Source organism: Amborella trichopoda, chromosome 10 (assembly GCF_054954075.1).
Source record: "Amborella trichopoda isolate Santa Cruz 75 chromosome 10, AtrichopodaSantaCruz75HAP2 v2.0, whole genome shotgun sequence".
Classification (NCBI taxonomy): Eukaryota; Viridiplantae; Streptophyta; class Magnoliopsida; order Amborellales; family Amborellaceae; genus Amborella; species Amborella trichopoda.
Genome location: NC_142345.1, coordinates 3,218,528 through 3,236,155, shown reverse-complemented (window position 1 = coordinate 3,236,155; position 17,628 = coordinate 3,218,528). Strand labels below are relative to the sequence as shown.

General features: G+C 32.8%; 1 protein-coding gene across 2 annotated transcripts; it reads right to left on the bottom strand.

Annotated features, from left to right (window-relative positions):
- Positions 1 to 2,115: 2,115 nt before the first annotated feature.
- On the bottom strand, positions 2,116 to 17,420 carry LOC18438481 (flavin-containing monooxygenase FMO GS-OX-like 9). Of its 2 annotated transcripts, XM_006848666.4 has the most exons (7): positions 15,892 to 17,420; positions 9,972 to 10,042; positions 8,477 to 8,635; positions 8,273 to 8,355; positions 4,900 to 5,035; positions 4,198 to 4,371; positions 2,116 to 2,546 (listed from the first exon to the last, which is right to left on the bottom strand). In XM_006848666.4, the coding sequence occupies exons 1-7, from the start codon at positions 16,442 to 16,444 to the stop codon at positions 2,334 to 2,336; spliced, it is 1,389 nt and encodes a 462-aa protein (XP_006848729.2). In that variant the 5' UTR covers positions 16,445 to 17,420; the 3' UTR covers positions 2,116 to 2,333. The 2 variants fall into 2 exon arrangements, with proteins under 2 accessions (XP_006848729.2, XP_088706198.1); XM_088850072.1 differs by lacking the exon at positions 4,198 to 4,371.
- Positions 17,421 to 17,628: the final 208 nt, after the last annotated feature.

Below are 17,628 nucleotides of genomic sequence, written 5' to 3'. Positions count from 1 at the left end.
TCCATGATCACGAGCCTATGTTGGAAAGTCAAACTCTCTCCTAGGATAACTCTGCAGTCTTTATGCATTCCACTTCTTGAACTAGGAAGAGGTCTATCTGACTTTTATGTGTTCCACTTTTATAAGTTATTAAATGTTCATCTTGCTTAAATGTTTGCTATTGTTAGATCATATGCCATAGCAAAATCTAGAATAGTCTCACTCATCTCATTATTTCTCCAAACCTATATACCCAATGTACCCTTCATATCCTTTACCATCCTTCCCTACATGACCATTTAAGTCCCCACCTAAAAAGGTCATCTCTTTGATATATCTTGGACTATTCCAACTATGTCCTCCTAAAATTGTCTTTTAATTCTATCATCTAATCCTACTCGTGGTGCAGAAGCGCAAATTACTGTAATTATCTCTTCTCCTAATACGAGTTAATTAATAAGAGCCTATCACCTATTCTTTTGACATTAACTACTTTCTCTTTTAAATCTTTATCTACTATTATCCATATGTCATTTATATATATATTTTTAAAAGAAAAATTTCATTTCTATTATTATCCTTTGATGTATACCATAATTTATACCAATCTATTTCTTTAGCTTTTTCTCCTTTCCATTTAGTTTTCTGTTGACAAGCTATGTTTACTCTCATTCGCCTCATTGTATCCACTAACTCCATACTCTTACTTGTAAGTGTTCCTATATTCCATATGGCAAACGAATCCGATTCGTCTCATTGTATCCACTAACTCCATACTACACACCCTAATATAATATATATGGAAAAATGGACATGAGAGAATAAATGGATTTCAAAATTTGAAAATAATGCATCTTGTAATACACTTTTTGGACCGTCAATTTTCAAGATTTCATAAATCTGCTCGGTCTACACTATTTTTTAAGCTTTAAATTTTATAATTAGCGATGAAAATATAGTCTCAGCTGTCACAAAGATTTCACATTTCTCGACACTATTTGAAGTTGTGCTTTACTTTGATTGTTTAGAGCCCCGGCGCTATACCAACTGTATATATATATATATATATATATATATATATATATATATATATATATATATATATATATATATATGGAAAAGTTCATGTGAAGCCCATCACGACCTCATTTCGTAATGTAATTTTAATTTTTTTTCTACAACTCTAAATCATATGAAATTTGAAGCATCTATTGCTCTCATCGAGGCACACCTCATAAAAATATAACTCGCAAAACGTAAATTGAAAAAAATACTTTAAAAAATTTCAAAAGTCAAACTTTTTTGCTGACTTGGATCGGATATGGGCCTAATACTAGCCCCAGGTAGTGGTTTCTAACGCACTTCTCCCTTAGGGTTGAAATTGGTGGTAGACACCCCAATTTGGGTGACAATGAAGAAATTGCTCTTCGACATGGGTTGAATTCTAATTTGGGTGAGGGAAGTTAATTTTTAAAACTTAAAATCGATGTTATCATATTCACTTCAAGGTGCTCCTCGTTTGTGCTCGAAATGGGAAGCATCTTGGCTCTTCAGCCCTTTCACGAAATATTTTTGTGTATAAATTTTCACAGAAAATAAAAATGTATTACTAGCAACTTTTTAAAATATTTTGACATGTAAGGTATATTTTTCAAATTCCAAATTTCATAGTGTAGTTTTGTATTTAATATTACGCACGTATTTTTGCTAAATTTTGAATAAATCACGGGCATTTTGACATTAACGCCATCGATATATTGACATATGGAGAGGAGTGATTAACTATGAACCCCCAAGGCCTAAGTGAAAGCTAGCTGGTGTTTTTCAAATTTTTATAAATATTTTTCTAGATGATTGTATATATATATATATATATATATATATATATATATATATATATATATATTGTGAGACTATTTATTTTCGATGCAATTATTATGGCCAATAAATGTAAAATCAGGCAGTTGGAGATGTGCTATTAACTAGGCACGAACTCCAAAATAATATTTCTCAAATGGTGTGATATACTTTAAATTGTCATATTTTACATCCAATAGCCATGAGTGAAGGTGACCTCCTTGGATCTAAAATAAATGATATTATTGTATACAACCTTGAAAAAAAGAACAACTCCAATTGAAATAGAGAATCCCTCTCTTCTATAACTTAATGTAAACACAATACAATTCATCGAGTGATGACCTCTCAAGCACAGTTTAAATTATATGAATCACTATTCAATACCAAAAGAATAAATAAACAAAGACTAGAACACTACTAGGGTACTTAAATTTATGCACCAAATCAAAATTGGAAATACATTTCTCCAGTGATTTCAAGAAACACATAAAAGCTTATTGCATTTCTTGTTGTGGATCTTCAATTCCATGTTGGGTGTAATGAGGGCTTGAATAGGCCAGTTGGAGATAGTGTTCATCTTCATCATTCCATTCATCCCTAAAAGTCTCCAAATGTGTGATTTGTTTTCTTACACTTGATATAGTGAGTACTGTCCTCCACTCCTCAAGATGAGGACACCCACATTGATCAGCATACCAATTACAATACTGAAACATGAGAGAGAAAGAGAGAGAATGGTTAAAATCCAAAAATATTCTACGCTCATGGGGAGCATATTGTACATCTACTCCATCAAGAAACACCCCAGTTAGGAATAATGCCAAAATTTTAAGATGTAACCTCCTCGACCGAGCTACCAATTAAAAACAGAAATAAAATTCAAAATAAAATTATATGATCCCATTCAACAGAAAAGATGGTGAGATCCAAGTGTGCTTACAAGCTCAAAATTCCTTTTTTGATATTGAAAATAATCGTGTAATGATTTTGAGGTGGACCCTAAACTTTTAGATTTAGAAAATCATCTTTAGGTGGTATTTTGCCTGAGAGTGTAAGTGTATAGCGTGCTCCAAGAAGAGTACACTTATGCACTCGTTGCTAAATAGTGTGGGGTTAAATATAGGAAAGCTCGCACATTTACAATTACATTTACACGAGAGAGAGTCTTTCACGGCGTGTTTGTTTCCACGAACAAAAACTTTCCAAAAAGATAGCGTTCATAAGACCCTAGCCATTCCACGTTTGGTTGTGAGAGAACTGCTACAGTATTAGAGACGTTAGCTTTCGGAAAATTTTCTTTCCTGCAAACAAACACGCCCTAAAAGACTCTCTCTGTTTCCCTTCCCCCCCCTCCTCCCCCTCCCCCTCTAAGGGGAACTGCTACAGTAATGGGAACCCCAAATTTCCCCAAAGTCCTTTTTTGCCTTTTAAAATGAGGAAGTTTAAGTTTTTGGAGGGGCCTAGAAAACCAAACTCTCCGAATATATTATTTAATATATAAAACTTATATTCCAATAGTATTGAATGTATAATATATAAATAATTTATTATTTTATATTATACTATGTTATATAATACTAGATAATATATGTATAATAGAATACACAATATTAGTATTATTAATATAATTTAATATATAACATTTAATATTACTATAATATAATATTATGTGATATAATATTATTAATTTATTTATTATATTATATTATATATAATGTAATTTGTAGTTTACATATTTATTATATATTATATATAATAAAAATATACATTAATAAAATATATATTATCTATTATATTATTTATAGATTTAAGAGAAATTATCAGAAATATAACTTAATTTTTGATAAATTAAAAAAAAACCGTCAACTTTCATAAACCTCGTCCATACCTTTTTTTCTTCAATTTTGGCATTTAAAATACTTCGAGTTATTACGGTATTTAAAATATCGTATAAAATACCGTAGTCATTACAATACTTGAAGTACTGTAATGCTATGGCTAACAATAATACTACTACTGTGAAGCTATTTCGATCAAGAAAATGTCAAAAAAGGGTGTAGATGAGGTTTATGAAAATTGAGGATTTTTTTTTCCAATTAGATTAAAATAAAGGTATATATATGATAATTTCCTTATATTTAAGTTTATATTGTTAATAGATATTTGTTATCAAACACAAAATTCTTTAACATTCCAGCAAGTTATCAAACACAAGTACTCATAACTTATTTAAACCTTTTAAAAGATATTCTCCTTCCTAGAAAAAAACAATTTTTTTTCAGAGAAACGTTTGTCGTCCAGCCAACAAACGCGTCCTTAATTTTCTTGGGAATGTTATCACAAAAGTTGAATACTAACCACTGAATTGGCAATGTCATGTGTGTTATGCTTTGGTATGCCTGCCACATCCCTTGAATGATAGAATTCCTTAATGGCCTCCATCATATCTTCACTTGATGGGAGTTGCCTTCTACCAGACAATGCTTGGGCAATCCACATTGCTTGGCATTCAAAGAAAGGAAACCCTATAATCTGTGCACTTCAAAAGCTTATTATAGTGAGAGATTAAGAAATTTGAAATAACTTCTTTTTTTTTTTTTGGGTTATTTTTAATTTCACCTTCCCCTATATATATAAAAACAAGATTGATGTACATGTGAAGGACTATAAATATTTTTTTATACAAAATTTCACTTTCTTTATTCTCTTTGATTATGCAATTCTTCTATTGAGAAAAGAAAGAAATAAGTCCATTCTTTTTTAATTTATAGTCAAAGAAAGGACACCTCCTTAGGCTAATTCCTTTTTAACATGGGCATGTTTGTTTGTTTTAGAAAGGTAAAGGGAGGACCACCTTTGACACAAAAAAGATGTTGCTACTTATTTTTCAGAATTCTAAAGAACTTATTTAGATATATGAAAAGTTCAATATCCCTTGACGAATATGTATAACTTTTATATTTTTATAAAAAATTGGTACATTCCTTTCTTAAAAGTATAAAATAATGCATACAAATAATTTGTCAAATGTAAAATCTAGTACCTAAAGCCAAATCATACCTTTCTTGGGATGCCAACAAAAGTTAGAGAGGGAGCAAGAGATGGAGGGAAAGTGTGCTCATACAAAGGTCCCACCCTGTCATCATCCACGACCACTATTCCTTCTGTATCAAGGAATGGAAATGAATAGGAATATCTGGGGACAAAAAAAAAATGAACAATTCAATTATTATTGAAAACATACATTTCATTTCATGCATTGCCCTTAGAAATCAATAGGTAATTTTGCTTATGAGAAAAGTTTCTCTCTCTCTAGACACGTATCTTTGATGCTTCTAGACACCGCCCTGATTTTGATCTGATTAGGCCAGTATTTCAAAACCTGGATTGGTGGGGCAGATCGTTTATCCACAAATTTGTATTGAATTGTTGGATCAACAATTTGACCGGTATGAATTGATGATCCAGAAAATGTTAAAAATTAAATAAAAATAAAGGTTTATAGGATGAAGATTTAGAGATGATCTAAAAAAATATTAGATAAACTTATATATATATATATATATATATATATATATATATATATATATATATATATATATATATATATATATATATATATATATATATATATATATATATATATATATATATATATATATATATATATATATATATATAAAGGGGTTTTAGGGGAGTTAGGTTGGGACCCATATCATCCCAAAACTATAAGTCCTTCCATGATTGACGGTCCATACCAAAAATTACCTAGTTCTAAAATAGGCTAAAATTATGGCCCTCACAAAAATATGGCAGGGCAATGTTATGGCGTGTGGTGTTTTTACTGGACCGATTTCCAGCTGCCAAATCAAAATCAGACTAACTTCTCTAGACATCAAAATATGTGTTTAAAGACTCATAAAAAGTTCACCATTTTAAAGACACGTGACTTGGATGCAACATAATACATAAACAAACCATCCATTATGGGTCGTCTAGATGGATGGTAGAGATGATCCAATGTACTCACTGCATTCCGTTCATTTGTGCAAGACTTCATCTCCACCGTCAATCCTACAATAGGGCAAGCAATAGCTTGCTTGTCTATTGAATTGAATAGACATGCCCGGTTTGTGCTATACTTTCTCAATTATAATTACTTTAAGGGAAATAATCGTGTGCGACCTTCCAACACCCATGTGTGTAGGATCCTAAAGGATCACCATTAAATTTGACATAGATATCTAGAAAAATCAAGTCTCACACCCATGTGATAAGTTTTTAAGAGATCTGTGCCAAATTTAATGATAATTTTTTGGGGTCCTACACACATAGGTGTGAGAGGGTCTCATAGGATCACTACTCTTACTTTAAATGGCTTATAATTTTTGGGACAGGATTTGAAAATGATGACAATGGTTTACATGTACTGTGCTATTGTCTTATTTTGCAAGTGGAAGTATATATTACATTATTTTATGAGCAAACCATACACTTATTCTCTAGCAGAATAATTTACTTGGGAGGATTTTTTTTATCAGAAATTTTGGGATCTATTTAAGAATTACTAGATGATAATTAAAAAAAAAAAAGCAAGATTTTGAATTCTTCAACAGTCATATATCTTACCCTCCGAAAATTGAATTGTTGCGATGGCCACTTTCAGGCACATTACATAGGGTGCTCTTTCCTTTATCAAGGTTAGTAGTTAGGTTGAAGAGGTTACGTACTAAAAATTTGGTATCCTAGGAATGCCACTCCACATTGTTTTGTTAGAGGGAGTAGGAATAAATACACAGTTTGGTACCAGAGGAGTACAATATCTTATACCTTTTGTGCACCAGGGTCAATGGTTAGAAGTTGTCCCGGAAACGCCTTAAGTTCACCCACTAATTTTTTACTTCAAAAATGTTTTTTTGGATTGTGGATGGGGTTTTTATGTGCGCCAGCTGGCCTATGTGGGCCCCAACTTAAATCTATCTTAAAAATAGATTTTTAATCTAAAAGTTTAGAAATTCATGATGGAAGTTAAGATGATCATGATTATAAAAAAAAAAATCAATATTTAAAAGGTGCAACTTGCATACGGATGCATCAGTAGGTGTAGAGATAAGGTGCACCTTCAAATTTTATCATGGTATATAATTTTGATGTAAAATGTTTTTAGGATTATCTCAAAATTTATTTTTATATCTAATTAAAAAAAATTAAATTTAAAAAATGGTTAAAATCAAATAGATATGTAAACATATGAAAATCTTGAAAATGGACGTGCAGATAATATATTGTAAAATGCACTATTTTTGAGACTTAAAATCTTTTTATTTTCATAGTCATACATCTTGACGTCGAGATGATCAATCAAAAGGTATTTCAATATTAAAACTACCTTTTCCGATGGGTTTTTTAGGGGAATCCGTAGTTCTACATTATAAGGTAGCATCCTCATATAAACTTTTTCCTATACATATATTTTGAAAATATTGGATTCAGTAGTTCTACAATACGAATTTTTAAGAAAAATTTCTGCACCGTCTAAATTCATTTTAGCCCCATGGTTTTTTATAACATCTATCTTAGAGATGGACGGTAGTGACTTAGTGGACTCTTGCACCCACTGACGAACTAATTGTGCTTAGACTATAGAACAAGCTTTCTATCCTTATACTTCTCCTTATCCAACTGTCCATTTTGAATTGAGGGCTAAGATTGCCCCAATCATAATGTCACATATCGACACTATTTTATTTTTAATTTGTTTTCTACAAACTATTTAACACCATTTTTTGTAGATCCAATCCTCTATTAAACTTGCACTAGCGAAGAATATAAAAAAAATATTTTCAATAAAATAAAATGACCAAAATACCCCTGAAGGTTTCAAGGGGTTTTTGTTTTTATCGAAAAATTATTTTTAATATTTTTTATAGGTGCGCCCCAATGAGAAGATGGCACGAACCAATTTCATTTCTATACAATTCGTATAAAAAAATTAAAAATAAAATACTTTGAGACGTTGGATCTAAGATCAAATAGTGAGCAGCTCTCTTGATCAAAATTGTATGGCTAGATGGTAAAGGAAGCATAGATCTTCTATGTTGTAGGGGAGTATAGAAAGCTTTCCATATAGTATATACTATGAGACTATCTACTCTGGTAGATGAAAACTTGAATGACCGCCATTGGCCGCACTCAAAGTCGGATAAAATTGGTTCCGAATTCTAGCATAAAAAATAACACATTCCTACTCATCCAATATCACATCTAATGGCCAAGGAATGCAATGACTTTTTTGTATCAATGATTAAACGGTCTTATTTTAATATTTTGAAAACATTGGATTCTTTCCTTAAATTCTAAGTTTTTGTGGAATTCATGTTAGTTATCTGGATAAATCCAATATAATACAAGAGAAAATGTAACAAATTTTTACCCGGTGCAGTAAATAATGGAATCGGCAATAACCCAAGTACCATCAACAAATACAACTCTTCCATCCTCGTGCAACGACTCTATCTGCAACAACAATTTCAATGATTTTTAGGATAGATAAATAAATAGATAGATAGATACATACAGAAAAAGGGATTAACATGTAGAGAGAAAGAAAGAAGGATAATTCTTCCTGAAATCAAACCTGCAAATGAAGGTGGCAATTCTTATTTTTAGAGATAACTTTTGATAGGCCTTCAGTGATTTCCAAGGTCTTTGTACTAAGGTGAACTTCTTTTGCAACATTTAGTAGCTCAACACAAATGTCTTGTCCACTTAGGGAACCCCCTACAATAACCACAACCTGCATTTAGGTAAATACACACCAATGAGAACGCAAAAAGTTATAAAAGATCTAAAAAATAAATAAACACAGTAGAAAATATAAAATTTTGATATTTGGGAGAATGTAGAGAAGGAAAAGTATACAAAGACCATTTGCTTTTAATACAAAGAGGTGACAAACATTATTGTCTATCAAATTTCAAATCAATTGGTTCAAAAAGAAAGAAAAAGATCCAAAACTCTGTGACACGCCTCAAGCCATCTAATTTGACATCTAACAACTATTAACAATTGTGACATCTTTGCGAAAAAGAGAAATGGTGTCACAGTATACGATCTCGAGAGACTTGGAAAATTAGCTAGTGACTTTATAACACAAAGGAAAATGTCATCTTTTTATACTATTATAAGAGCCATACCGAATAGTTATGTGCCCCTCTATTTGTCTTTGTTAATCAAATTCTAGAAGTCTACTAGTTGTTAGAGAGAGAGAGAGAGAGAGAGAGAGAGAGAGATGTTGAACCCCATATGGAGGACAAGTTCCTTAGGTTTCATGTTGATGTTCCAAACTTAAAGAATTGGTTGCTTATCTTCCACTACATGAATGCTTGCTTCTCCCACACCTCTCTCTCTCTCTCTCTCTCTACTCAAGAATGCATGTGTGTTAAATTGCATGCTTGCTTGTTTTGGATGCCTTGCTGAATTTCCAAGCCTACCACTTGGGGAGAAGGTTCATTGGATTCGCACGTGTGCCACATGAGCTGGAGAGAGAATGTGTGTGTAAATGTCAATTATTAGTGTTTGGTATTTTAGATGAGAGAGATACCTAATGCAAACTATTATTCATATGAGCTGGAGAGAGAGTGTGTGTAAATGTCAATTATTATTGATAGGTACTATTGATAAATAAATTATTATTTATAGAGAGAGACCAAATGTAAATTATTATTTATATAGAGAGAAAAGAAATATAAATTATAATTGATTGGTAGTAGAGATGAGAGAGAGAGAGCAAATGCCAGTTGTTATTGATAGGTACATTACATAGTGTCACAAATCTCGAGGATCATCTTAAAGTTGAGATTTGATATGAATTTTGAATAGTTTGGATGGCATTTGAATGATTTTTTGACATATGCATCTTTCCATTGACAAGAAAGATATGCATATTCCTTACAAAATACTTGAAAACATGTTACAAAAACCCCACCAAAGTTAATTTTGTTTGGTGTAACTATTTTTTTTTGGGCATTTTGATCCCCAGACACACATACTCTCTCTCTCTCTCTCTGCCACAGACACATGGTGTAAGTGTGTGAGGGCGTAGAATATTGAATGAGTGAGTTACACATTACCTGGTTGCGATATGCGTCTGGGATCCGGTAGATGTGGCTATGGATTTGCTTCCTTCTCCATCTATCCATTCCTAGGGAGAGAAAGAGAGATTAGTTCCTGCTCATGTGTGCACGATTTATGTGTACATGAGAGAGAATATAAAATATAGGATCGTATACAATGAGACAATTTATCTTTGGATTAGAGAGATCACAATTATTTACAACCATCTGATGTGAAATCTGATAGCATAAGTGTCTCACAAAGTTTCAAAAAAATTCTTTTAAATTTTGAGTTTGGTCAACGAAATAAATGCTGCAACCCAATTTCACATCCCATGGTCAAGATTTATTGTGATCACTTTGTATCAAAGATAAATGGTCTCATCATATACTTTCCCATTCAATATATAGTTTCAGAGTGATTTACGTATGGATTCCAAAATTTTAGGTACAATACAAAATGCTTTACTTATATACGGAAATTACAAAAAAGACCGGTCAACCCACTTTTTTTTATTTATTCTAAAATTATCCTTCGGTCAAACCAAAATTTTTTTTTTTTTTTTTCGTTAGTAAGGCAGTGCTTTAAAGCTTGGGGTGTTGCCCTACTAACGAAAAAACTAAATAAATAAAAAAAATCAAAATTCAGGTTGATCAAGAGGTGATTTTCAAAAAAAAAAAAAAAAAAGTTAATTGACCGACTTTCTTTTGTAATTTCCGTGTTTTAGTGCAGCATTTCGTATTTTACCAAAAATTTTGGGGTTGGTATGAAGCGATTTACAAACGGACCCTAAATTTTTTCCTGAAATACGAAATGCTCCATTTATAAGTGAAAATTACAAAGAAGGTCAGTCAACCGTATTTTTTTAATTTGTTTAAAACAATGATTTAAAAAGCGCCTAGTCGAACTGGGCGAGCCCGGTTCGACTCGGGAATCGGCACTGGCCGTGCCTGTTCCAGCACAAAACCGGGAACCGCCGAGTTCTCTCCCGGTTCTAGCATTCACAAGTGTATACGCGTCACGCGTGCCACACACACCACTCACACATGTGTGTATGTGTCACACATGCGACTCACACCAATCCCACATGTGCCACACGTGCGACACACAACACTCCCACACGTGTCACACGTGCGATACACACCACTCCCACATGTGACACACGTGCGACACACTTATACACGTACTCGTCACACATGCAACGCACACCACTCCCACATGTGCCACGCGTGCGACACGCACAACGCTCCCACATATGCCACACGTGGGATACCCACATCCACGCACACGTCACACGTGCGATGCACACCACTCCCACATGTGACACACGTACGACACGCACATACACGTACACGTCACACATGCAATGCACACCACTCTCACATGTGCCACGCGTGCGACATGCACATGCATGTGTGCATGTGCACTGATGCCCTAGTGTTTTCATACTTGCATTAATCTTTCAATTTTATAGTTATTTATATAGCATATTTGAATACTCATCCTTCGATGTGGGATAATTCCCAAACATCATTAAATGAAAACATAATGTAAATATATACTATTAATAGGCAATGTTAAACACATATGTTAAGGAGGCATGATGGTTATCACTAATGTTATTTGTTTTGACATCTCAAGTTCGAATCCCCTCTTGGGCCATATAATTTTTACATTGATAACCAAATCTTTTATTTTATTTATTAATTTTTACATTATAAATCATGTAATGTACTATTTGTCTTACAGTTGTCAATAATACATTTTAAATTAGATAATATTCTAAAATATGTTTAATTTGTTATTATTTATCTAATAAAATAATTATAAAATGTAAAATAATAATTATAATTTCAGTATATAATATTATAATTAGTTAGGTTGTAATAATTTTGGATTATAGTTAGTTAGGTTGTAATAATTTGGGTTTTTTTAGCAGATTAGGGTTTTTCGCCAAAACGAGATTTTAATGGCCATTCTTTCATTGATTTAGTCCAATGGTTTAAAAACCGGATCGGTGACCCGGATCGAGCTTTCCAAAAACCGATCCGGATCGACGAATCGGCGATCCGGATCGACGAATCGGCGATCCGGATCGAAATCGGGTGTATCCGTCAGAATAAAGCTTCAAAAAAATCCGAAAAAATTATTAAAATTCATTATAAATATTGTTTTTTAGGAATTCAATAAAAAATGAGGGTACTCCATTAAGAATTTTCATGTTTTTGAATGAATATGCGAATATTGATATGTTCTTCCCCTGCATGAACCGCCATTCAACATTTAATTTACATCACACAAAAGGATAAACATAGAATTATCATGGAATAAGTATATCAACATACATGGACTACAATAAAGCATAAAATTAGTAACATACGATCTAAAAATAAAATGATAGACGACGTTGTTGTTCTTCTTGGTCACGCTGGTGCCATTGATTGAATTCGTTTGACAATTCATTGATTCGATCTAAAAAAAATCATAAATTTTCTAAAAATTCGATCATGGATTACAAAAAATTCGATCATGGATTACATAAAATTCGATCATGGATTACAAAAAAAAAAAAAAACATAAAAAAACAAAAAATTCGATCGTGGATTACAAGAACAGAAAAAAACAATTCGATCATGGATTACAAAAAATTCAATCATGGGTTACAAAAAAAAAAACAAACACAAAAAATTCGATCATGGATTACAAGTAAAAAAAACAAACATTTCGATCATGGATTACAGAAAATTCTATCATGGATTACAAAAAATTCGATCATGGATTACATAAAATTCGATCATGGATTACAAAAAAGTCGATCATGGATTACAGAAAATTCTATCATGGATTACAAAAAATTCGTTCATGGATTACATAAAATTCGATCATGCATTACAAAAAAAAAAAAAACAAAAAAAACAAAAAATTCGATCGTGGATTACAAAAAAAGAAAAAAACAATTACATCATGGATAACAAAAAATTCAATCATAGATTACAAAAAACTCTATCATGGGTTACATAAAAAACAAAAAACAAAAAATTCGATCATGGATTACAAAAAAAAACAAACATTTCGATCATGGATTACAAAACATTCGATCATGGATTACAAAAAATTCTATCTTGGGTTACAAAAATAAAAAATAAAAAATAAAATTCGATCATGGATTACAAGAAAAAAAAAACAAACATTTTGATCATGGATTACAAAAAATTCGATCATAGATTACAAAAAATCAATCATGGGCTACACAAAAAAAAAAAAAAAAAAAAAAAAAAAAAAAAAAAAAATTTGTTCTTCACAGAGTCGATTTACATAAGCGATTTTAACTCAAAAATTCACCTCCAAGTGAATAAATTACATCCAATTGACTATATTTTCTGATAAACAACAATATAAGGAATCAAAAACCTAAATTTTTAACACATTATTTCTAATATATCATGAAAACAAAATCAAAAGGCGGAAAAAAAAAAAAAAAAACAGCGGAATTTGGTTCCGCAGACATCTCGCTGTTCATATCAAATTTCTTGCTGTAATTGACCAGATTACGTAAAATTGAAAATTTTAAATCATACTAGACACAATAAAGATTAAAAACCCTAATTATTGAACTCATTTTGTTCAAAATATGCCGTGAAATAAATCAAATGGCGGAAAAAAAAAAAAACCCAAAGTTCTTACTTGTTTTTATGAACCGAAGCCTTCAATCTCCAAAAAACTCTGTTTTTCTCAACGATTATCACAAATTAGTAACAAAAAATTTTGATTCACAGCTTTATGATCAATATGCCTACAAATTTTGAAAGATTCATGCCCTATTTGGCATGAAATTTCAGAAATGGCGGAAACCCTAAACCCCGAATTTTTCTTGATCCAAAAACAACCAATTTTTCCACCATTTAATCCTTGAAAAAGCTGAATAAAGCTGTTTACAGCCTGCAAAACAGATCACATGCCGAAAAAAACAAAAAAAATGATCAAAAAATGACAAATTTGAAAAAATCCGTGAAGAACACTGTGCAACCCGTGTTCTTCACGGACTCGCCGATTCCGCACAGTGAATCGGCGAGTCACTGTGCGGAATCGTCCGGTTCTCTCTAGAACCGGACGATTCTCGGTTTTTGAACCGATCCGGTACCTTTTTCGTGAATTCCGAGTCGAACCGGGCGAGTCCGGTTCGACTCGGCGATTTTTAAAACGCTGATTTAGTCTATTCTTTATTATAGTCCATATATAATTATATATTTTATCCATAATAATGCTATGATTTTTTTTTTTATGTGATGTAAATTTAATACTTAAGTTTATACAGGGAAAGAGTATCTCAATATTCACAAATTGATAAAAAAATTGAAAGTTAATAATGTAGTACCCTCATTTCTTATTGGATTCCTAAAAAACAACATTTATAATGAATTTTAATAATTTTTTCGGATTTTTTTGAAGCTTTAATCCGACCGATTCAGTCGATTCTCGATCCGGATCGCCGATTTGCCGATCCGGATTGGTTTTTGAGGTGCCCGATCCGGGTCACCGATCCGTTTTTTAAATCATTAGTTTAAAACTTGCCCCTTGGTTTGAGAATTCGATCCAATTTTGATTATTTTTCAAAAAAATTACAAATAATTCTCAAGAATAGACTTCTTAGGCAACTTACTCTCAACCAAACTTTTTTTTCCCACCTTTTACCTAAAATATACTTTTCTAGCAAATACCTTCAAGTAAAAAACTGCATTTTTTTTTGACCAAAATACCCTTTTTTATAGATAAAAATTTAATTTTGATTGAACATTCAAGTGGGCTTACACATGGTACCAAAAGCTACATGGGCTACCGAACCGCTATGTACCAATTGTCAGACCCTGTTAAACTAAAAAAAGTGCCACACTGCTCTTTAAAATTGCCGGACCACACTTTGGACCTATTGCCGACTGCATGGACATGTTGTCCGACCGCATGGGCCTATTGTTGAACCGCTCTTTGGCAATGCCGGACCGCATGGGCCTTTGCCGAACCGTTCTTTGTCAGTACTAGACCACTTTGGGATATTATCGTATACTGTCGGACTGCCTTTTTGTATTTTATGGGAAAAGTTAAGCAGTCGATATTAGAAGAGAGAGGAAATTGAGGTCCTAAAAGCTATACTTTTTTATTGGGGTTATCTGCTAGAAAATTTATTTTGGGGTACATGTTGCTACAAAAAATTTATTTGGGGTAGGTTGCAAAGAAAGTTGGTTCAAAGGGGCTTTTTATAATTTTTTCTTATTTTTTTAGTCTTTTTCTTAGTAGGGAAACTAAAATTAAAATTAAACTAACTAAAAAAACTTAAAATCCGGTGGATACTAAGGGGCAATTTAGAGCATAGGCTCTAAACAATCAAATTAGAGCCTACTATCAAATAGTTTCGAGAAATGTGGTTTCAATATTAGAAATCTTTGTGTTAACTTTAAAATGTATTTTTATATTTATTTATAAAGTTTAAAACTTCAAAATAGTATAGATCGACGGATCTATGAAAACTTGAAAATGTTGAAATTGATGGCTCAAAAATGCGTTACAAAATACACTATTTCTAAAATTTGAAATCCATTTTTTTCTCATACCTATGCATCTGGATATCGAGATAATCAATTTGAAGATATTTGGGGATCAAAACAACTGCTTTTAATAAAAATTTTGAGGTTGGGTCAAATTTGATTGTTTAGAGCCTCGGCTGTATATAAAGTTTTCCCAATCATTATTGGAGATTGTTTAACATTTTCGGCAGATTTTTTCAAGTGAGACTTTAGATAGAGTTTCCGGAACAGGGTTTTCCAAATAGGGTAGCTTTTTCCAAGTATAAATTAGAGCCGCCCAGATAAGTAAAGTAAATGGAACGAAAAACACTCTAAGAGAGAGAAACAACCAAGAAATGGTGTGGAGGGAGAAACATACCTGTGATCTTGGGCAACCTAGGCTGAGAATAATGGCCTGTGGCCACAACCACAGCATCAAACACCTCTTCACTCACCTTCTCATCCTTTCTCCCTCTTGATCTCACAACCCACCTGCAATTCTTTCCAAATTTGGCAAAATCCACCATCCCCACATGATCAACCCTGGTGTTGAATCTTATCAACTCTCTCACTCTAAAATGGTCTGCAAAATCCTTGAGATACAAGAGCAACTCATGGTGGCCTGGAAATCTCCTTCCATCTCTGCCTTTTCTTGCCATAAATGGAAAGTCTGAGTAACCCATTGTCTCTCTAGGTGAGACCAACCTTAGAGAAGCATAGAGACTGCTATGGACTTTAAGGAAGCTTCCTTTCCCTAAGGCTTCTTCTTCTTCTATGTTGGGGTTATAGAGCCAAGTCCCACCAACTTCATGGTTTTGCTCTAGAACCACCACTGAGTGGCCCTCCTTTCTCAGCTCTCTAGCCGCGACGAGGCCCGAGGGTCCGGCCCCGATCACGCACACGCTTTTGCTCTCTAGCCTCTCCGAAACCATTGTCAAGACTCTGTTTTTTCTCTCTCTTTCTCTGTAGATTTTGTGGGGTTTCTCTCTCTCTCTTGGTTTGTAGTGGTGTTTAAGGATGGAGAGGAATTTGATGTGTCTCTCTCTCTCTCTCTCTGTCTAAGAAAACAGGTTTGTCTAGAGAGAGAAAGAGAAGAGAGCTTTGAGTTGAGGGGGAGAGAGATTTGACAATGCGTAGTTAGGATGAAGGAGGAGGCATTGAAGTGTCTTTCTCCCTCTTTCTCTCTCTAGTTATTGGGATGATTCTCTCTCTAGAGGGGGAGTAAAGAGGGGCTTATATATTGCTATATATCAGGCCTAATGATGTGGTTAGTCCGTGGGGAGACACACGTGCCTGTCGCATCATGTTGGTTTTCGAGGCCCGAAATTTCGGGTCAAAAATTGGAGCCTATAAGGTCCCTATCAGGGCAAAACAGTCATTTGGCACTCTTGGAGTAATTGGATTGTTAGCTATGAGACCATCCCAAACCGTCAGATTTTAAATCGGGTGGCTTGGGTGTCTAGCTTTATGTCTTGAGGTAAAATTATTCAAACTTGAAGTATTGATGATACAACCCGATTGTAAATGTGATTGTTATCTTCGTGCCCAAATTCAACGTCTTGTTGCATAGTTTCTCATAAAGAAAAAGGCATTGGGTTTCCAAAAAGTCAAAAAAAGCTTATATAAGGGTTGGGCCCTAAAAAAATCAAATTAAGGACGTCACCAAAGAAAAAGTTATTTCGACATTTAAAATCCTAAAATCGATGGGCTCGATCTCAAGATGTATGGATATTAGACAAAATAAATTTCAAGCTTTAAAATAGTAGATCACATAACGCATTTTTTAGACGGTTAATTTCAAAATTTTCAAGAATTCATAGATCTGCTCGATCTACATTATTTTTTAATATTTTAATTTTATAATTAAAAATGAAAGTAAATTTCCTTACCATCACAAAAATTTTCAACACTAAACTAGCAAAAAATGAATTTCAAGCTTTAAAAATAGAGTATCTTGTAATGCTTTTTCTAGACTATCAATTTTCAAAGATTTTAAGTTTTCATAGGTCTGTTGGATCTATATTATTTTCAACGCATCAAATTTTATAATTAGAGACTGAAAATGAATTCCAAAACTATCACAAAAGTTTCAACACTGAAGCAACATCTTTCAATC